We start from the raw sequence: 23379 nt of genomic DNA, 5'->3' as shown, positions 1-23379 counted from the left end.
GTTTTTCTCACACAGATCATTAGAGGTCACACATTCTACTGCTTGTATACACAGAGCATATTACATGCATCAGGGCTCCTTTATCACTTTCATTCCTCTTGACACAGTGGGAGTCTCACTTCTGTCCTCTTGTATTTCAGGTATCCCACTACACGGAATGGCATCAGGTGTTCTCCACTCTTCCCCACATCAGGTCTCCTTCCCCAGTTCATTCTCCCCTTACATTGTGGGACCTCAGTGAAAAATCACAGTGAAAGGCATTACAAGCCACTAAACTAAGCTATCTATTTCTTACGTTGAGCACCCTTACTTGGCCATCTGCAAGCAAGCTTCAGTTTTTCACTATATCCAAAATCAACCCTTAGAGCATCCTACTACTGTGATGGGGCAAAAGGATGAATACTGCCATCCTGACTCAAACACTGCCTACAAAATTTCCTCCAAAATCACAAGTTTTCCTAGACTACCTTACAGTGGAAGACTTGGGGGAAAAAAAAAAAAAAATTCTGCTGCTAAGCTTTTACAAACAGAGGTACACACTCAGTCAAGGTTCTTCTCTACCTATGGCTACATACATGTAGCTTGCTTATTCTACAACATCTCACACAACAGGCTCCTAGTAGGAATCTCAAGTGCCAGCACAATGAAAGCAGTAAAAGTAAAAAAAGATTATTTTACTGAAGTTCAGGTCAGTTCAGGCTCTTCCTAGAGTAGCAAACTTTGCCTACACTATATCATAGTTGACAACAGAGACAAGAGGCTCATGTAACAATATATTCCTTTTTACACCAGACTAATATTTAGAAGAGTGTTTAAAGGCAGGACAACTGGAGGTTTTTCTGGAGTGTTTTCTGTGGACAACCCATCCCTATAGCCGTTCTGCCCTCTGGTGGCTGCTCCCCCAGACTCCAAAAAGGCAAGCTGTGAATGGAGCTGAGGCTTGCTCTCTTCTGTGCTCCAAACCCATAAAACTCAATTCTCCAATGCCTTGTACAATCCTAGTTTTAACAGATCTGAGCAATAATGACTTTCCACTCTCCTTCTGAAGAAATTCTACATATAACAGTCCCGTCCCTCTTTTGGTTCCTAGCCTGATAGATTGTGAATACTTCTCTGACACGCTTTTCTTTAGGACTTCATTTTGCTAAGCTTCTGCCATTTTAGTATTTGCTTTTATATCAACACAAGGTATTCTTAAATCATTATCCTCTTTATTCTGAGACAACTAGGGGGAGCAATAGATAAAGGACATGCAGATTTCTTATCTGGTCCTGGCAGAAATAAAGACAACATGCCAAAGAAGAAAAGTCTGTTTGCACAGGCTCCTAAACAAGGAAAGATCTGAAAGATACCAAGGGTAGATCAAGTCAACAACAGTGTGTGGGCAGATACCTCCCCACCTGACGTGATATGTATAGTTACTCACCGTGCTGAGAGGAAGATGATTTCTCCAGCATGGATTTATAGAGATTTCGGAAGGACCAGCTGAGGTCCTGGAAGTTGATCTCAGAGTAGGAGAACTTGAAGTCATGGTTGGCACTGTACAGCGGGGACGGCACATCAGCCCCTTCACGGCCCTGCCCCCCTGCTACAGTAGAGGCAACATCCACAGGCCCTGCACCCTGCTAAGGAAGTCAGAAGTAATGACTTTAGATTGTACTTGGTTTTGTAACTTGAGACCAGGGTCCAGAGACTAGATACAGGTAGAACATGTACTGGCAACCCATATCACTGAGCTCATCTTCCAACAAGTCTTCCCAAATACCATTTTCCTTGAGGAAAACCAATCACCACCTTCTCCCTCTAGAGCACACTGGCTCCAGCTTTTTCTTCAGCTATCTAATACTGTTATACCTTTATTCTTATCCCCATCCAGCCCTTTGTTAAAATTCACTTCCTCTTTATTTTTTGACTCTGCTATTTCACATTCTTCCCTTCTCTTTTTTTTTTTTTTTTTGCCTCTATGTCACCATTTTCACAATTCCCTCTCTTCTCACCGCTTCGCTTTTCCATTCACACTCTCCTCCGCCTCTCACTTTTCCCCACCATAAGGTTTGTACCTTTTACCCTGCTGCTCACCTGACTGTAGTTAGTAATGGGGGTGGTGGTCTGTAGTGACAGCTGAGGAGTGGCCTCAGGTGGCAAAGAGGCTTCTGTGCTAACTGGAACAGCCCCTCGGGGGCTTTTACTGGCCTCTTGCTCTGGAGAGTCTTGTGGTATCTGTGGATGGGGAAGAAAGAGAAAAGGAAAGGAGCAGAAATCAAGAACATAGGGAGAAGTGAAACTGCAGATGGGAAGCCAGCTCCCCCACTGTGGAAGTTCATGGCTTAGAAAAGAGGAGGAATGGGTCTTAGTCACTGAAGAGCCAGGATAAAGGACTTTAAACAAGATTAACTTTGCTACTGAACAGCAGCAGCAACAACAGCCAATTGGCAGGACATACATGCTAGTTTATTCGGCCCTAGCCTTTTTATCCCCATCTGTACATGCTGCCTCCAAAATGATACCATGGTCTGGTGCTGGAGGGAATTTCCCCTCCCACTCCATGCTGTCTGGAAAAAACAACACTCACGTCATCATCTGGAGGATGCCGCCTCTTGCGAGATATATCTGGACATGTATCTATTGTCCAATAAGAGCCCTGGAAAGAAGACCAATTGGTGAATGTATGATTAAATCAGAGAGCTTCCTGAAGCAGGGAGTTACCCACTAGAAGAATGCAGCCTCAACCAAACATTAGGACCACAAGGACCACCCTCCAGAACATCAGACAACTGAGACTTGGGTGTTGCAAAGAGATTTCCCTCTTGCATTGGGTTGTATTGAACAATGAGGTTTGATGCTACTGGTGGAATGCAGAATGCTCTACATTTCCACCACTCCAAGACAGGACACCATGAAGAACAAAGGATGTCTTGACCCAAGATAGGTCAATTCTTTTGGGCATGTACAGCCCTTTCAGTACCTTCCTCACAACACAAATTTGTTATTGGCTAATGAGAACCAACTCAATGTTTAGATTGGGCAGAAACAGCTAGAAGGATCACACTTTGTCCATGCTTGTGAGACTCCACTTTGAGTACTGTGCCCATTTGGAGGGTTCCCAGTGCAAGACAGATACTGACACTCTAGAATGCATCAAAAGAGGGGTCACCATGATGGCTAAGAACCAAAACACATGATATACAAGCAGTTCACATAGAGAGATCTGTTTAGCCCAGACAAGAGAAGGCTAAGGGGATCTAACCACTGTCTTCAACTGTGTAAGGAGACTATAAAGAAGAATAAAACTCTTCTCAAAAATACACAGCACAAGAAACAGAGGCAACAAACACAAGTCGCAGCAAGGGAAATTACAATCAGATATAAACAAATAATTATTCACAATGATGGTGGTGCAGCACTGGAATAAATGCCCAGTTGTGGTATCTCCATCCTTGGAGACATTCAAAACTCAACAAAGACATCAACAACCCAATCTAACTGTCCCTTTCTGGGAAGAGAGTTGGGGTGCATGTTGACCTCCAGATGTCCCTTTCAACATAAAATATTCAGAAAACAGCAGACAAAATTAAAGACTAAGTATAAAGAGAACTCCAGAGTCTGATTTAGCCCATTTTAACCTCCAATCTGAATAATCAGTGACAAACACAGGCCAGGTTTTCATTATAAATCCAGCTGAACATGCCAATGAACACCTGCAAACATATACCCTGAAATCAGTTAGGATTTGCTGGAATAAGCCATATAATAAATTGCACTTTTGAGCAGTGATCTTCAAAGATATACTACTTCCATTTATAGATGCCAACTGAGCACCACCTAGTCCTTTAAATATAACTTGAAGTAAAAGGCTTGAGCAAGTGGCCCTTTCTGGTAACTTTAGGATGGAGGAAGAGGAGACAATCTTTCTTGTCCCCATCATCTCCTCCTGCTTGTTTGTGGGTTTTTTTAACAGTAATAATATCTGTATACCAAGATGCCAAGTCTTGGTTTTGCTAGCAATTACCTTTACAATCTCTATATACTAACAGAACTTTATTAGCCCTTACTTAGCCAAAAAATTCCTAAATTCCTGAGTTTTACTTGTCAATGACTTCTGCAGATTCAAACTGGCAGTGACACTTTTTCCTCAACACCAAATATTTTACAGTCCAAATAGTTAGCAGTTCTGCTCTCACTTCCATTATCTTGCTTCCATGAAACCCATGATGTAACATCATAGTCCTGCCATTCACCAGCAGCAACTACAGTTTTCCATAATAGATCAATCTGGCCTAGACCCACATTTTACACACAAAAATCAAGAAAAAGAAACAAAACTAATAAAATATATTCAACCCCATTTTTTCCTTATTTCAGTATCTCTAAAGTTAACCAGAGATCACATATAAAAACAATTGCTAAAACCATTAAGGCCCCTATACCGGTTCCCTTTAAGTGAATGCCTCTGTAGCCAAAGCACTGCAGTAAATCTTACTGCTGCTTCCATTTTTGCCTACACTTCAGGTTTCAAATTCCAGCCATGAGTTAGAAAGGGCAACCCCGGCTTATTCTCTGCAGTTTTAAATTGCGTGCCCAGGAGCATGCAGATTTCTTACCTTCCCAGGATCATCTCTCGGTCGAGGCACCTTCCGAAAACATTTATTCAGAGAGAGGTTATGACGAATAGAGTTCTGATGAAAGAATAAGAGACACAGGTAAGTGCTACAACAAAAACATACAGCCTTCTGAGTATGTCCAGGTAACAAGTAGAGAAAACAGAAGAACGGTGCATACTCAAAAGCCAAATCTCATTACATCTACACAGAACAGAGCAGAACAGAAGCTGCGGAAGGGAGAGGGATGGATTAGGATGAACAATATGGGGCTGAACCACATATACACCTACAGAAGGTGCAATGAAAATAGTATTAGTGTGATGCAGAGGTTGCTAGTGAGGTAGGTTTTGTGGGGGGGTTTGTTTTCTTTTTCTTGGTTGTTGTTGGTGATTTTTTTGCAGGCTCCCTCTTCAGGGGCCACCACATACAACAGAATTCTCAGAGAAAATGGGATTTCTGGCTCTGCAGTTTCTCCAGTTGGTCAACTTAGTTTCACATCTGTCTTTTTATTTTGCTCAGTGAGGATACTTTGCACAGAATTAAGAAGATAATTCTTGTAATCAGACAAAATGGGTACTTTTTGTGAGCAATGCGAGTCCTCACCTTCCAACCAATACCAGCATTTTTGTAGTAGGGAAAGTTGTCACAGATCCAACGGTAGATCTCACTAAGCGTCATCTTCTTGGCAGGTGATGAGTTGATGGCATATGTGATCAAAGTGGCATAGCTGTAGCGTGGCTTCCCATCTTGGTGCACTGCAGCCTCATCCTTACTCAAGGTGGCATTGGGATCTGTTGGTGAGCCTGGGGGACACTTTCGGGCAGCCCCTGGAGGTCCTGCTTGTGAGGAACCCCCTAATTTTTCTATAGTAGCCCTTAAAGTAAGCTGTGGCAGCCAGTCTATGGAAGTGAGGCTGCTTTCCAGGTCGGAGGCCATGATGCTGGATGCAGGAGTACCTGTGAGAAGAAAGGAGCCAAAAGAGAACTCCTGAGATATAAACAAAGTGAACCTTAAGAACAGAAGCATCCATTTGCATTCCTCTTCTGCTTCTCCCCCATCAGAAGTACCTGTGTAAAGATTATCCTACTTCATATACCTTATTTACAGCCAGACAGAATAATCCAAAAAGCCTTATGACTGTCTCTGGAAGGACCATCCTTGCTGATATTAGCCAGGACAGTGATGATGGTAACACTGCTAGGACAGTCCTACCCAGAGCGTCCCAACTGTTCCCAGGTAAAGAACTGAGAACTAGTCAAAGGAAGTTGAGCCTTTTCAGCAGCTGTATCACATTTGCTCTGTTACTATATAAGCAATATAACCTTGTGACCCTTCACCAAGAGTACCTGTGATCCAGTAGGTTGTGTCAGGTAAGAGGAAAATTATAGTTAAAAGGGAATACTCCTTCATGCCACATACAAACCACAGTTTAATTAGATCATCTCTAAAAGTCAGAACTGGGACTATCTTAATTTGTGGGGAAATTCACTTCTCCCTAAGGCCTAGTCTCTCTTTTTGCATCAGGTGACATTATAATGAATACTATTCCTTAGAGCTAGGATTACATATTATTTTAAAATGCCAACATCATGCGCAGTACTGTATACAGATAATTACATCTACCATGTCAAGGTGGAACAGACTATATTAAGCTCATAATAGTTAAAGCTTTGCCTACCATAACCCGTTTTTCCTAAATATACATTTCATTGAATTAAATCTCACTTAATGCACAATGTAGCAGGCACGTATTTTCCCCAAATCTGAGACACAATAAAAACTTACTTGTCCAAAGTCACATAAGAAGTTTGTCACAGGGTGGAAACAGACTCAGGATCTTTCCTCTCATAAGTATTATATATTTCCCCTCACAAAAATAAAACACACATGTCCAACATGGCTAGCACTTGTACCACAGGTTTTCTACCTCACAGTTATTTTATATGAAGAAAATATTTAGCAGCATAAACTCGTACACTTAGCACACAAGCTTGTATGCTGTCTTTTGTAGCAGTCAAGGCAAGCAGAGAGATCATAATTCTTACTCATAACTGGCTGCATCCCTATACTAGGAGCAATCCCTTAAAGTCTGGACTGAGATAGCTAAGTTTCTATGGACACAACCTGCCCTGCTCTGCACTTATTCTTTCCCTAAAGAGAAGAAACATGTCTTGAAGTGCTGTAAGTTCTGCATCTTTCATTTCTGAAATTAATCTTTTAAAAATATTAGATACTATCTTTAAGCATGCTAGTGCATACAAAAGGCAAATGCACAAACACACGTACACGGTCATGGAACACATTAAGCACATGCATACATGTAGGAGAGAAAAGACGCACATGAACACACTATGCTTTGGAAAGATTCATCAGCAGACACCTCCCACTAAGTGCATCACTCAGATGAGTGGATCAGATGAGACAGGGAGACACCCATCTGCATGAATACCAATTAGATCGTCATTCTAAAAATAGGTTTTTGACAATAATACAGTGTGGATGCACAGATCCAGAGACAGACCAACCAGCATTTTGACACAGAAGCTCCCTGTTCTTCCCCCACAACTACACGCATTACACCTTGCACTTCTTCACTGAAGTGCTCTCACAGCACAAAAGCACTCAAGAGTCTACACTCTAACACATTTGTATGCACTAAACCTTCCATTTTCATGTATGGGCTCATCACAGCTCTTAGGGCTAAAATACCTACACAACGCCACAACAAAATCCACCCCTCAACCACCACAGGCAGTGGTTCCAAAGCCCTGGGCTCAGAAAGCATCTCCTACCCTGTTTACTCATAAATAAGACAGGGTCTTATATTAATTTTTGCTCCAAAACTTCTTACTTTTTTACTTGTATATCCGCCTGGACACTATTTAAACTGACTTTTTAATGAACTGTAAGTAGGGTTTTTTTTTGGAGTAGTGCTTATATTTGGAGCATCCTCAAAAATCCTGAAAAATCACACTAGGGCTTATTTTCTGGGTAGGTCTTATTTTCAGGGAAACAAGGTAGTTGCACAGCTAACATTATCACTCACACTCACGTGCATGTACAGACTGAAAAGTAAAATTGCAACAGTACAGTAAGAGTGGAAACATACTTCTGTCTGTGGAGGAAAGGAAAAGCCCAACTGCTTTTAACTTATCTATCTACTCATCTGCCACGTTATCACATATGACAGCAATGACTGCTTGCTACACAGCTAACTAGATGATCAGAGCTGCAAAAGGCTTTCCATTATCCACCTTCCTCAAGTTGTTGTTTATTGAATATAGCTCTTTTTGACTGCATTGATCTAATCTCAAACTTTTTTTTTTTTTTTTAAGCAGCACTATTCCTTCTGGAATTATGCAAAAGTAAAGCAACAATGTATTTTTATCCAGTGGGCATGGCCAGACCACTGAGGCATCCCAGTGACTGAAACACAGCTGCATTTGCATTAGCCATCACTAAAAGTAGTATTCAACTTGGAAGAAAACAAACATGAACTAAATATCAGTTGAATGCTTATTTTTGTAAGTATGCCTCATTGCCTCATATAAATTTTAATTTCCACAGTGCAATCAGAGAACAAATTACTGCTGCTCATCCTGTGTATGTTAAACCACTATGAAATATCAGTTGTGCTACCAATACAAAGTAAAGTAAATACAAATTTCCCAGCCACCCCTTCACTTTTAAGAGAAGCACAGAAATCCAGAAAATTAGGTTACAAAAACCTACAGCAGATTAAGATACCAATCTGAAAGAACTACTTTTCAGGAAAAAAACAGCAGCTTTTTAACAACACATACACCAGACAGTAATTTAGGACAGAAATTGAAGACTTAGACCCAATAACAATCACATGGGAAATTTTGAAGCAGTGGAATAAGATTTTTTTTTCATTAACCTTGATCATGCCACTGGATCCTGGCAATATGGGTTCTGTAATAATCAGGCATAGTCAAAACATAGGTAAGGTGGCATTCCAGAACACTATCAGTGCAAAAATATATTTGGTGTAATTGACTACTAAGTTATTTGAAATAATGCTTACTATAACAGCAACACCTGCTATAATTTGTACTGCGTATCCCATTTACCTGATCCAAGCAATACACCAGCTTGACACTACTTAATGGTATGATAAAACAAGACTGAAGCCAAACCAGAACAGTTGATGATTCTTCCAACTTTCCCTTCCCAGTTCATTGCCTGTCAAATCTTCTTTCAAGCTATTATCTTATGATCCCACTCAAAGAAAAAAAAAACCTTATGACTAACAAACACACTGAACTAAAACCAAGAGTGTTTGAAAAAGAATCCTACCACATTAGCAAACCAGAATTAACTCTGAAGAAGCAAAAAGAAAGTTGGAAGTCCAGAATTTCTAATCTCTGACTTTACATAGTAAATGGTATCTGTTAATGTATTTGGCTGCCTTTAAAACCAAGGGTAAGATAGCCAAGTCATAACCACCATCAACAGCTGGAAACTGACTGCAAAGCCTTCATTTCTCAAGCGCTAACTAGTTCCAGTACAACCCCAAGTCAAGACAGGGATGCAAAAATGACAGCCAAACACTGGTCCAAAACTACAATTAAACATATGAGAATCTGTAACTCATAAAGAAATGTATTAATCATTAAAGAAAATCCTAGCATTTAATACCTTTTAATAACCACTAATCCACTTGGGACTAGTAATACTCCACTACAGCTTTCCAGGAAAGCTACTGCCTTACTTCGAACATTTGCAACTAGCAAATCAAACTTCAGGCTGCAAAAAAAGGTAGCCTTCTCTCTATCATATTGTACTATCCCTGCCAGACTGAAGAAATCTGTACTTTGCCTGCCCTGCTATTTTGCAAATGCTTGCTCTAAGACAGTCGGATCTTATCCAAGATCACTACTACTTATATATCGGGACCGAAAAATGTAGGAAATGTGGGGAACAGCACAGCAAAACAGGCTTTCAAGCAGCGAGAGACATTGCTGTAGAACATCTATAAATGTAAGGTCACCTCTATTTACATTCCTGAAACACAGATCCAGTGATCTACCTAACGATATCCATGTAATATATTCAGAAACACACCTAGCTTCCGAGGTAATGAACGAACAAAAAAACCTCAAACCCAACTAACTGGCAAAAAAAAGAATCATTTGATTGCACACTTTCTGAAACACAAAGGTGTTGGAAAACTGGCCAATCACCAACCACATAAAGTTCAACAGGGGCAAGTTCTGAATTTTGCACCTGGGACACAGCAACCCTGGTTGTACATACACAGTGGGGGATGAGATGCTGGAAAGCAACTCCATGGAGAAGGATCTGGGAGTTCTGGTTGACCACAAGTTGAACATGAGCCAGCAGTGTGCCCTGGCAGCCAAGAGGGCCAACTGTGTCCTGTGGTGCATCCAGCACAGCATTGCCAGCCGGGCGAGGGAGGTGATTGTCCCGCTCTGCTCTGCACTGGTGCGGCCTCACCTGGAGCACTGTGTGCAGTTCTGGGCACCACAGGATAAAAAGGGTATAAAGCTACTGGAGAGTGTCCAGAGGAGGGCTACAAAGTTGGGGAAGGGTTTGAAGAGGAAGCCATATGAGGAGCAACTAAAGTGACTATGTTTGTTCAGCCTGGAGAAGAGGAGACTGAGGGGAGGCCTCATGGCAGATGCAGCTTCCTCACAAGGGGAGGAGAACAGGCAGGTGCTGATCTCCCTGGTGACCAATGACAGAACCCGAGGTAATGGCAGGAAGATGTGCCAGGGGAGGTTTAGGTTGGACATTAGGAAAAGGTTCTTCACCCAGAGGGTGGTGGAGCACTGGAACAGGCTCCCCAGGGAGGTGTCACGGCCCCAAGCCCGACAATGTTCACGAAGTGACTGGACAACGCCCTCAGACACATGGTATGAACTGTGGGGTTGTCATATGCAGGGACAGGAGTTGGACTTGATGATCCTTGTGGGTTCCTTCCAACTCAGGACATTCTATGATTCTATGATACTTTGATGAAAAAATGCAATTTTGACATACTTGTGTAAAGTACACATGCAAGAGACTCGTACTGTTAAGCCAATACAGAAAAGGGGAAAAGAATCAATTTTTCTAACTCTGGCAGAAGATAATTTTTACATTTTAACACGTGCCCCCTCAAAAATTAGGAGGTATGAACTAAGAGGGCATGAACAAAACATGTAAAATCTTACCTTCTCTAAGCAAACATCCTAACTGAGGGATATTTGTTTCATGTAAGTCATACAAAAGGATATTGATCACCCTGGACAGTCTGAAATTTTTATCCTTCATTTTGGCAACTACTTGTGAGAAGCCTTCAGAAAATTTTTATCTTTCTGCAATCAATTACAGAAGGAAAAGAGAGGCTGCTGGGTATTATTCATAAAATGAAACTTGACCTGAAGGAGTGGCAGGTGTCATGTTAGTGTATCAGCAAACCAAAGAAACACAGTGCAGTTTGAAAGTACACTCCTGTTTGCAATGCCATATAAAAGGAGGGAAACCAGTCCCTGTGGTAAAGAGTGAAGAGAAATCATCATACTCCAGAACCATGCTTCCTTTCTTTGGGAGCAGCAGAACAAGCCAAAAACATTTTCCCAACAAACTATAGATATGCAGATGTGATAATAAGGGGCACATGGTTGTCACTAGTCATGAACCACAATGAAGAAAGATTTCAACCAAAGGAAGCACACAGTCACCTAAGAGCACATAGTGTGGTATCACCTATATGAATACAAAGTGTCACAATCTGTGCCTGTCCATGTCACAGTTGTCTGACTCTATACCCCTACTCAAAACTACTTAGTGTGCAAGATGGAATGGCTTTGAATGTTCAGTGCTATTTTGTGTAAAAGAACACAGGTGGTTCAGTAATTACGGCATCCTGAATTAGAAATCTGCTAAAAGTTACAACACAACACTAGAAGATGGTATTGAAAAGTCAGACTTAGAGAAGTACAATAACTTTGAGATCACATATAGCCTAATAAAAATCACTGATTCACTGATGTAATTATTACAATTAAGTTGTTATACAGGTACAGTTTTCCTTTAGCAAACAGTAATCTCGGCAACATAAGGTTCATATTAAGTCTCAAGAAAAAATGAAAACAAATGTTTTCACAGTAGTTACTAATTACATAAATATCATAATGGCATATTTTAACATAGGATTTTTCGATTCACTCCATTTTGTGAGAGGTGCACGAGAAGAGTATAATTTTGTATTTTCAATTTAGTGAATGAACAGCACTGACTGTGCATGCATTCTCGGTACAAATGAAGCATGCAGTCTTATGGGGACTATAAAGTCACCAAAACCCCCATGTTGGAAGAGCATCAGGATCCAATTCCAAAAGCAATTATGTACTCCTCTTGTACAAAAACTGACAAACCAGTATAGTTTACAAGACTTGACCTGCTTATTCAAACTTGTCAATAGACGGCATTACAGCTAAAGTCTAAAATATTCTCATGTCAAGGGACAGTATCTTTACAGACATAAATGGCTAGGATCAAGCACAGCCAGTGCCTTGCCAGATTTTAATAAGACCAACTAATCATATATTTTTGTTGTCTGCCATATAAACATGGAGTAAAAAATGCAGAGAGAAATACTACACAAATGTTGAAGAGACCCCTCAGAGAGTCTGAAAAACATGTGTTCAAAGTTAAGATTAGCTTACTTACTTATGGTGCTGTGTAAGTGAAAGTGTGGAATATATAACACCTGTCAAAAGAAATAGCAAGTGATATTGAGAATACTGGTATGCCTAAAATACTTTTGAGCTGAAAATTATTTTCTTTGTAATGAGACTACTATAAAAGATTTATTCTAATAATAAGCCAAATGTCCCATGACAACCCTCACAATAACAGATCTGAAGTAAAAGTAATCCAAGCACTTCGAAGAAGCACAATGAAAATACATCACCACAGCAGAAATGTGTCTACAGCATCCCTCCATCCTCTGCATCACTATGCAATATTTTACCATTTGAAGTAGCAGCTGTAATTCTACACATATGCCAAGGCAGGCAAGAGAAATCTTTGGCATTTGCCTTAAGAACATTAACAGAGCAATTACTCCTACACTGAGAAAGGTATTGGGTATTGGTTTCGGAATAATTCGAATTTATAAGCACATATCTGGAATGAAATTTTCCCTTGGCAACAAGGAAGTCTGTGGTAGAGAAGCTGTATTTAAGAGAAGGTATTTCCTGGGAATACTCAGATTTAATAGAAGGATTTCAATTTTAGCTGCCTATCAGAATCACATTCAGTACTAAACCTTCAGTACAGGATATGCAAACACTGATACGATAAGTAGACTGTCTCTGAAATTAGAGACAACATCAGAAGTAGCTCAGTGTGCAGAATATCTCTCTCAGATGATCTTCATATAATTGCAGATAGGTACAGAAAGCCAGGTTAAAAGAATGCAACATGCACCTACAAATGAAAACTGTATTCTTATTCCCATTAAAAAATGGGTCTATCAGTGAAAAATTACTGTTAAGCTTACAGTTTAATAATAATACTACTACAAAGTTTCTGTGTAAGAGAGCTCCCAGGGCTAAATGAATGCCAGTCAGGCATAGTGAAAATGAAAATCTGCAAGTGGTCAGAACCTGTTCACCAAAGGCTGAACCACTGAAAACAGATTAGTCAATATGAACTCTGCAATAGTTGCTGAAACAAGCCACAACCCATTTTGTTCCACTTGTGGAAATGGGTATCAAGCACTAGTAAGAACTATGTACTGAATTCATAGAAAATAAGGAAACTAGCATCAAGTGCAGATTAGTCGGATACCACATGCCCAAACTGTACATACAGCAGATGCTTCCAGAGTTAAGATTACCAAAGTACTGCAGAAAAGACTGTTAAAGATGAGTTTGGAAGTGCAGCTGAAATTGAAGTTGCAGAACTATCAGAAGAATTGAGAAATACTGTATGAAACTCCTAAATCAGGTCTCAACTGCTGTTTTAACATAATTCCTTTTTACTCTTCTGTTAGTTGTTATTCTGAACTAAACTGACTGAACTGTCTTCTAGGAGACAAAACACCTAACAATCCCTAGCCAGGTTCAAACCTTGTAAAGGTTCGTATCAGGCTTGAAGGTGAAGAGGATTCAGAACCACATCAGCAAGGAACACACACCCATTAACAGTGTCTTTGGGCTTAAAAAGCTAATATTGCTATTTGCCTTTCTGCACCCTACTCATAAAATGTTCCATTTTGGCTATCATCCTCAAACTAAACGTCCTGTTCATTTTCTTCCAGATATTGAAAGACACCCCTTACTTCCACACACATAGTTGCAACTGCAAGTAAATATTATTCTGCTCCAGCCCTGACCTTCCTAGTCTTTGAGACGATGTGTCTCTTGCTTATGATGATCTTCATTTACTTTTGTAATCATCCTTCTTTACAAAAGAATCCAGGGAGAGGAGGGTACACGTAATAAGATAACTACCTCCGAGTATCAGTTAGACCTTTTGAATAATTTTCAAATATGCAAATAAGTAGTTTCCAGTACATCCAGCCTCTATTGGCTGGCAATTTTCAGATATGTATCAAGGTATGAGTCAGCTTAGGAAGAATGTGGAAAGATGCTCATGCAAGAAATGGAAAAGCACAATGTCATGCTTGTGTTCGTAGCAGAGCAAAGGACAATAAGAGACAGCGACAGATAGGGGAAAAACATAAATGTGCAGGTCACTTAGACTGAGTACAAGAAGCTGGCATCTTATGTAGTGGATGATAGCCAACAAACAGGCTTGTCAAGGAGGAGAAGGCAACGTGCTGAGAAAACACAACAGGAAGATAGCTTCAGTAATCGTGGTTTTAACAAGACAAGAAGGTAACACAATTGTCAGAGTCCAGCAAGAACAGCTAGCAGTAACCAAGATGGTAAATGAAGAAGCATAATGGTTACTCAAAGAGACTAAGAAGCAGAAGGAGATTCGGGCCATGAACCTGGAAGATGAACCCCTACCCTGTATATGCAGAGCAAGAAGAATGCAAGAAAACCCATGTTACAGGCCCAACTGTGGAGACTCACAACAGAAGAAAGCGGGAAACAAAGGGAAATCTCAGAGGAGCTTTCTGGAGTTCCATCTTGGCCTCAGCAGTCTTAAACTTGCTGCAAATTGTTCTAAAGTATGTTAAGACAGTATGCCAAATTGCATAATTTAATATCACTGGCATGGAGGTGGTAAAGAAAAGAGAGGATACCGGAGGTGGGTCTTTATGTCTAACTTACAAAAAAAAAATAATGGAGGAAGGTAAACAGCTTAATGCAGAAATTACTGAATGAATGACTAGAAAAGCAGGAGGGAAACCAGGAAAATACTGACACAAAAGTCAAGGGAGGACAAGATTTCAAGACTGGGCACGATCAAGTGTCAAAAACAGCAGGGAAGCCAAGAAGGATGAAGATGGAATAGAGACCCTGAGACCTGGCCAAGAAAAGGTCATTAGAGATCTTAGAAGAAGCTTGAAGGGAGTCCAAATATCTATACTTAAAGAAACTTAAACAGTTCTAGGTGGCAGACATGGTACAGGATCTTTCAGTTTTGGAGTCACAGATCCTTCCATGAAATAAAAATTAATTGGGGCATCATGTCCCAATTCACTGTTTTGTAATGCCATGAAAAGCTGCATCTAGAGATTTTGAGTTGAATATCACACTGTAATTAAGGTAATCAACAGTAAGAAGAACAGCTAGCCTTTATAAAGTATTTTTCATCCTTATACTTTGGAACCCTTACAAAAGATCAATAACCTATTCAGGACAAATGGGAAGCCATGCATGGGGAAGTGCGCCACCCAAGGTCAGCCAGGAAAGGAGAAGCAGAACCATGCAGAGAACATAATGCCTCCCAAATCCCAGACCAGTTCCCTACATTCATAGTTCATCTGCTTTGTTCAGGTAGAGATAAAGGGAATTTCAGAGGTAACTATTTTAGCAAATTGTTTATTTTCTCTGCAAGTTCCTCATGGGGAGGGAGCATTGTTTTGGTTCTACTTAACAATAGCTTTTTGGGAAAACTGAGAATTCTGAAACTTTGCTCCTTTAATTTGTGACCACAGAAAGTTCAGATTCCTTCCCAATTATTCAGATTTGAACTTTAAACAGTAATTACATATTTCTGACATAATCAGCCACAGTCTTTATAGAGAGCATAAACAAAATCTGAATTGCTAATTGTAAAAAAAAAAAAAAGGCAAATATTTTTTCCTTGAGGTATAAAAGCTCTCATTTGTCATTTCTACCTCTCCCTCATTACTCAGTCTCTCTTATGTACAAAAAGGGGACAAAAAAGAGAAAAAGAACACATATCCCCTTACCTCTTGACTTCACATCAAGTAAACTGACCAGCTTAGAAGGATGAGGAACGAGGTATTGCACCTTGCACAAACTGTTCACCCCAGTTCTCAAAACCAAGATCCTGAAGTGCTGGAAGGAACCAGAAAATGTAATGCAAGGGCTTTTCAGTCTAACCAACTAACATCCAGCTATTCCTGAGGAAGGGAAGGGGGTAGAGGAGAAGAGAGGGTGAGAGAATAAATGAGTTGGATTATGGAGACAAAGTGCCATTTCCCAGCCTAGCGGAACAGGAAATTTTCAGATGAACAAAATTCTATCTATTATACAGGGTGTTTCAAAAGATGGACCTGAAGTATAACCCCCACAGTGGGGTTATATGCACTTTGCATTAAGTTGGGAAAGAAACCCATGTACAAATCTATCGAACCTTATATGGGAATGAGATCCACTTACAAGTACACTCACTATAAGAGGCAGTACTGATCCTCCATAGACCTCCATGGATGGGCCCATCGTTTTGAAACACCTGGTATAGTGATAAAAATAAAACAGGTTTCTTGACCTAATCTCAGACCAAAAAAAAATGCTTTATATCCACAACCATATAATCTAACGAAAGCCAAACCAAAAACAGGTAAAAATGCACATGTGGAAGTAAGGGTGGGGCCTGTGAGAGGCAGTAAGAAAGAATTCCTGCCGGTGAAGAATCCTAGAGAGGTGGATGCTTGCTTGATGAAGCGAGAAGTTGCATTTTAGGCTTACAAGACCACAGGACAGAATGCCAAAGGGGTAGCACAAAACTATATGTAAAGGGCAGTACAAAGAGAAGTGGGAGGAGGAGCGGGGTGTAGGAGGAAATGAGAGTAGAGGGGTAGAAACATGCTGGACCTTTAAGGTGCAGGGAAGGAAACTGACTGTGACATGATGCTAGGAAGCCCAAGATGGGATTCAGGAAAGGGTTCACAAAGGTCAGGAACTAGCAAAATCTGTTCATGGTCTACCTTTAAGACACCAACTCCAATGTTCATAGTAGGATGGGGTAGAGGACGGGGCAGGTCAAAGACAGAATGATAAAACGACAGCCTAGTCCAAATCTTGGCAAAGCACCACAGGACACAACGTTAAATCTGTCCTAGATTCTGTTGTGAGGTCTCCAAATTTTGAAACACTTCCAGTATTTCACATTTTCATTTCAAACTTAAAATGAAAACTTGTGATTATTTAATTGTGAAAACATACTGTAGCATGCTTGCTCTCCCCTCAGCAATACACACACAAACTGCCTTTAAAAGAAAAAACATGACTACAGGGCAGAAATATATTATAGATTTCTAAGTTCATCAATGAAGAAGAAAACAACAGCAGAATAGATAGCAATACTGACACCTACCAAGATGATAAGCATTTCAAGGTTGAACACATCAACTGGATATCCTTGCTAAAGTAACATGATGTGCAACAGCCAGCAATATAGATTTAAATGCTTTTCTGTAGGCTTCAGAGTTAGCACGACTGGAGAGGTCAAACATTTTGGAGATACCATTTTAGGCTGTCTATTAATCCGGGCACTACTTGTATTTTGAAAATTGTCTTCCAGACTGAAAGTGCTAGAAACAATAGTTTTTAAAGTTTCAATTCTGAAGCATCACTCATCAATAGATTCTGCAAACTAAGTACTATAAAACAGAGAAGGTTCTGTATGAAAGGCACCAGTTAGAGTTCTACCCAAGGTTGGGAGAAACAATTGGAAAAATGAGTCCAAAAGGATTGCATCTTTTGGTTTCTAATGATGGAGATGTAACTCCTGTCTGACAGCTGTGTAAAATGAGATAATCAGTGCAGTCCTGCTCTTGAGGGACAACTGTCCATATCACAGCTGCCATTAACCATATCCCTTTTCTGACACTTGAAATAAAGGGCCAAAAATCTAAACCCTGATGTACACTGAATCTCCCACTCTATGAAGGTCAGCTGAAATTTAGGGGAGGAGGTAGTAGGCAAAGACATTTGTACCTCTTGGGCAAGAATAAAACTTAGCCAGAGACATCAGCCATATTTTTAAAGAAAAAAAAAAAAAAAAAAAGGTACTATAACAGTCACAACACCACCTCGGACTCAGAAATTCTATCCAAACTCCTCAAACTGTTTATTGTATTTCACTGCAAGTTTTCTGACTCCTTATTCTACCCTAGAAACTTGCCTACAGAACCAGATTTCAATATAAAACCCAAGAACTTACAGAACACATACTTAAACATTAATATAACCTCATGATCTTTCAGTAACATAATCCTTTTCCTATAACTCTCTAGACCACCTCATTTCATTTTACCTAAGGGACTGACCTTAAAAATGCCACACACTCAATTCTCAGATGGGACCAGAGTGCACATAGGACAAGATCAGACTAATTCAACTTTACAAGTCAGCTTTTAGAAGCATGAATATCTAAATTTAAATTTACAAACTCGTACACACATAACTGTCTTTTAATTGTTGAAGACTTCATTGCTTCTGTTCACGTCAACTCTACATTCTTGGGCACTTAAAAGAATTAGGCTATTTACTTAGGTACCTAAATGTGGTTTTTAAAGCCTAATTTTAGGTGTTCTGGTTTCACATTCTTAATGGAAACTTTTAAAGACGTAGCACTTTCATTTAAATGTGTCTATAAAGTATCTCACATTTTTAAAAAGATAAATAATACTCTCCCTTTTTCTTTTATGGGTACTTTTGTATAAAATAAATGGTACAGAACAGCTACAGTATTCCACCTAAGAAGATGCATTTTAGCTTGTGATAAAAGTTTGATGTAAATACCACGATCACACTGAAGAGCTATGTCCTCTAAAAATGAGTCCCTTCCTTAAATTTATCAGTATGTCCTTGCTTTTGTATAGCTGTGTTTTAGACTATGAGATCTGCAGAGCATTGTCTTAATTTTGTGTGTCCAAGTCAACACTGAATACCCTGTCAGCAATTAACAAATAACAGTTATTCTACAGCATATGACTTTCACCCTTGTATGTCTGTCATGAATATTTAAAGCCCAAGCAGCAAATACAAAATCTTAATTTTTATCATTAATAATGAAGAAAAAAGTTTCATATACAGAAAGATAATTGTTGTGGAAGAGCAGAATTCTGTAAGGCTGGCATATATATTCTGTAAAGTACCCTGGCATCCATCAGAGCCAAAAGCACTTGAAAAAATGTCAAGTCACTACTGTGAGGAAGGGGGCAGCGTGAGCTAAATTAACCTCAAGAGCATGAAAAGTCAGTTATCCCCTTGGATGTACAAAGGCCAAAATGCCACAGCTATCTCTTCCCTCATGCTAGATAACACAGCTGTACTCAAAACAGGCTGATTGCATAACTATAGGGCAACAGGTAGGAGGGCATCTAACAATACCCCCAGAACATATGTATGCTTCATGGTTCAACCTTCCATTATAAAGAGGCACCTTCTGAAGCTAGGGATAACTGTAAAAATTCTCTGACAAAACGACAAATCACTTTGGAGGGCCCTGGCACCTTTTGTCTGATCTTGCTTGCAAATTACACCACGGAGTTCCTTCTCCAGGGACTCCCTGTTAACCACTATGTTCCCAAATGGATTCCAGAATGGTTTCCGTCTGGGCCAAGGACCCCTTGGTCTTGGATTTCCTCACTGCTATCTTATTCAAGAACATAAACTGGAATATCTCAGGTGAGACATCCTTAGGCATGATTCTTCTGGTACAGGAATCTGCTTGGGCTTCATTTGAGATTTAGTCTCCCTTGGACTTGATTTCTCAGGAAATCACTAAGTTAGTATCAGAATATTCATTTGTGACTGAAATTAACTGCCTCATTTACAAAAAGCAGCCAGCTTGGCTTACCATATCACTAGCATTAGGAGTCACATTCCTAGCCCCTAAACACAGCATAAAAAACACAGATGAAGACTAGTGGCAACAAATGGCTTCTTTTGGCTTTCAGAGCAGATTCTACCAGCACTGTCACCACTTTCATTCCCAGGCCCTGGAGCACCACAGGACCCGCTGTCAAGGGTACTCTTTCCAGAATTCATCCCACAGCCCCCAGGTACATCACGACACACATCTCTGAGCTCTAGCACTGGGATCTGTACATTCAGCTCCAAGTCACAGTAGAGGTCTGCATCACACAGTTATTCCCACAGTTACAAACACAGAAGGACCCATATGGAGAAAAACTGACACTCCAACCCCACAGGTGGATTCGTGTACACTAGTGGTACAAATCACCGCTCCTGTCTCCTCAACAGGTTTTTTTTGCCAGTATTATCCTTCTCAATGGCCCCCAAATGACAGAAATTAATTTCACACCAGCAACGATAAAGGCTGTACCTAGGATGAATACACCAGTGAAAGAAAGTAAGAGGGAAATGGGCAAAGAGGTTTCTCACAATTAACCAGGGCTGAGGTCTCCCATAAGCTAAATAGTGAGGGAAAGAATTAAGTCAATTCCATACAGCACATACGGGAAAATGAGAGAGATGGAGAAAGACATACAGAAAAATAAGGCTAGGGAGAGGTTCAGGAACAGAGAAAAAAGATTAAAAGGAAAGCAGGTACAGTGAGAGAAGAGACATGGAAAACAAAGAGCTAAGGCAAAAGAGAAGGACAGCTAGGAATAGAGAAATGATAAAATGTGGTCACTCACCCTGTCTGGAAGATTTTCTGGAGGAAGGTGGCTTATCTTCAGTGTTGGTTTCTGGGGTACTGTCCTTCACACTCTTTCTCGAAGGCCCATCCTCAGACCGTTGCTGTCAAATATTCCAAGACCTTCTTCAAGAAATATTTTGAGGGCGAAGCGATCGTGGATGAATTCAGGATCTTGAGTATTAAAACAATCTGTGTGGGATTGTCAGTCCCCTAAAACTGCTGGTTTTATCCCAGGATGGAGATCTTCTCTCCCTTCTGGCAGCTAAGGACTAAAAAGGTATTCCCCTGGGAGGCAGCCTTTTCACTGATTGTCAGATTATTTCAAAAATCAATTTCCTCAGTCTCTCTACCTGTAAATTTCTTCTTCCCTCTAGCTGCACCTTGTCCTTAACAGTGGGCAAACCTCTTTCTCTGAAAAAAATCGTGCTATCTCTGTGACTATTAACAGTGAAGACGGCCTTTTCCTTTCCCTGTAACTGGGAGGTGTGTCTTCTCTCCTTGCACAGGATATTTGAAGAAAACCCTCCTGGGATTGGGGAATGAGGGATCTTCCTTGGGATGAAGAAGAATGAGGTCAGTATTGGAAATTACCTTTATCTCCAGTGGTTTACAGCAACTGGAAAAGGGAAGAATATCTAAAACTGGCTCTACTTTTTCTCCTTTGCTTTCTCTGCTGCCTCCTGAGCAAATATGATTACAATTACTAGGTAAGTATCTAGAGGTGCTACTTATTTCTGCCTTGAGGACTGCCTCTCTTTGGCACATGCAATTTCTTCTGCGGAGACTCACCTGTTACTATCTGGTCTGGTAAGAGCTGTCTCCTCTGCTTGAGAGAGGAATTTCCTCAGTAGCAGGGGGGAGTGGGTGGTAAGGGTTGTTCTCACAGCCCTCAGAATCTGTGGTCTGAGGATGCCTCTCCCCTCAACAGGTATGGAAAGAGCTCCAGCAGGCTCTATTCCACAGTGAGGAAGAACAGACCCGCTTCTAGATAAGTCACAGGGCTTGGTGTCAGGGGCCTCTGCCCAGCCTTGGCTGGTTAGGGGGAAGGGGGCAAGTACTAAGCTCTCTCGCCAGGTGCGGGGAAGGCGGCTGGCTGCGGGTGCGCCCCGGCCTGCCAGCGAAGGGTGGGGAGGGGCGAGGGGGCGTCCCTCGCGCCGGGAGTGGGGCTGTCTAACGGGGTGTCCCCTCACGGCTGCGGATGGGGCAGGGGGGCGGCGGGCAGGGTGTCCCCCCACCCCGGCTGCCCGGAGGCTGTCCCTGGCTTCCCCCCCAGGCCCCAGCTCCTCTTGCCTGGGCCCGACTACCACGGGAGGCCGCGGCGGCCCACGGGCCTGCGCGGGGCTGAGCGGTCGCCTCCGCCGACTTCCGCCGGGCCTCGGCTTCCTCCCCAGGGGCTCTCCGGGCTCCGGCGCGGGGGGCCCCGGCCGAGCGGCGTTGAGTCTCTCCAGGCCCCGCCGCTGCCGCGGCTGCTGCTCCGGGCTGCGGCTCCACTGCAGGCCCCAGCTCCTCCCCAGCCTCCGCTCCGCCTCCCCGGCACCCTCTGGCCGCGGCCGCCCCCGCCTCCTCGGGTTAAGGAGGCGCCGGTCTGCGGGAGATATGGCTGCCCAGCGCGGGGGCGCGCACGGTACCCGGTGGAGGGAGAGCCCGGCTCCGCCCAGGTAGCCAGGCTACCCGTCGGGATCACAGCCTACCCCATCCCGGGAGCTCAATTCGCCCCGGAGGTGGCCGCCGCTCGTGGGGCCCTCGCCTCGCCAGGCCGCTGCCAGCAGCAGTCTCTTGCTGCCTCCCAGCTGGCGGCGGCAGGTGTTAGGCCACCCCTGCGGCAGCCGCGCACTCACCCGGCCGTCATTTCCTCCGGCCCGAGAGGGCTCCCCGTTCCATCCGCGGATGCTGCTCCCAAATGGCTGCCTGGGCCTGGCAGCCACCACTGCAGCTCCGGCTTGCCGCCCTGGGCAACTTGCACCAACCCCGCAATGGTTGCACCCTTCTCCAGCCCCCCAAAAAAGTAGACCCTCCATCCTTGGTAATCTTTCCTGGTGCCTTGTATTGGCCAAAAACCTATTGCAGTCACATCCCCAGATCTTAAGAAGCATTTCTGCTGCAACCCTGTTACAAGTCTCATTGCTATCTCTCCAACGTGTTACAACCAACTAAAACCAGATAGAAAACATTGTGAATTACAGTGTTGTCCTGCTTTCACCTATTTGACTGAAAACTGTGAGTCTCCTGTCAGTCCATTGCAAGGCTGGTCTTAGGGACACAGGCAGAGGCAACTATCCATTATTTTACAATGTGAAAGAGGACTGTGTAGTGAAGTAAACTAATTAGATCAAATGCTACACAACGTATCTATGAGGATGAACAGCCACTGCCTGAGATTCCCCCTACATCTGAGCTCAGATTTCTACATGGAAATCTGAAAAACAACCATGAAAGAGCCTCCCTTGGGGCCCCTACCCCAGTTATCTGAAAGACCCGCTGTATTTGATAAGGTCTTCTTTCTGTGAGTAGTTTTGCATTCACATGCCTCCAAATGGTAACACTGCTGTAAGGCTTGGAGTGGAGGATAGGACACATGCTGGAAGAAAATGACATTTTCTGAGTTTGCTTTTTTTTTCTTCTGGAAACTGTAATATGAAAATTGTTCTGATAGTAGAGGGAGTGTTGTAAGACTTGCTGCTTTTGCAGGGCTTATTTGACCATTGCACCTGCAATGACTCCTTGCATTTCTTCAACAGGTCAA

General features: G+C 41.9%; 1 protein-coding gene across 6 annotated transcripts in view; it reads right to left on the bottom strand.

Annotated features, from left to right (window-relative positions):
• Window positions 1-22510, bottom strand: part of FOXJ2 (forkhead box J2) — a 28472-nt gene extending 5962 nt beyond the window's left edge. The window contains exons 1-7 of one of the 6 annotated variants that reach the window (XM_065029035.1): window positions 22475-22510; window positions 20635-20807; window positions 5205-5557; window positions 4602-4676; window positions 2573-2641; window positions 2080-2220; window positions 1427-1625 (exon numbers count right to left, since the gene is read on the bottom strand). In XM_065029035.1, coding sequence (XP_064885107.1) covers window positions 1427-1625; window positions 2080-2220; window positions 2573-2641; window positions 4602-4676; window positions 5205-5537 — 817 coding nt within the window. In that variant the 5' untranslated portion in view covers window positions 5538-5557; window positions 20635-20807; window positions 22475-22510. Of the gene's footprint in view, window positions 1-1426; window positions 1626-2079; window positions 2221-2572; window positions 2642-4601; window positions 4677-5204; window positions 5558-12302; window positions 12322-15969; window positions 16079-20634; window positions 22417-22474 lie in introns of those variants that run through there. The other 5 variants (XM_065029015.1, XM_065029045.1, XM_065029004.1 and 2 more) reach the window with 5 other exon arrangements.
• Between the last annotated feature and the right edge of the window lie 869 nt (window positions 22511-23379).

This window comes from Columba livia, chromosome 1 (assembly GCF_036013475.1).
Source record: "Columba livia isolate bColLiv1 breed racing homer chromosome 1, bColLiv1.pat.W.v2, whole genome shotgun sequence".
NCBI lineage: Eukaryota > Metazoa > Chordata > Aves > Columbiformes > Columbidae > Columba > Columba livia.
Note: the sequence above shows the minus strand (reverse complement) of the source record. Positions and strands in the feature narration are given on the sequence as shown.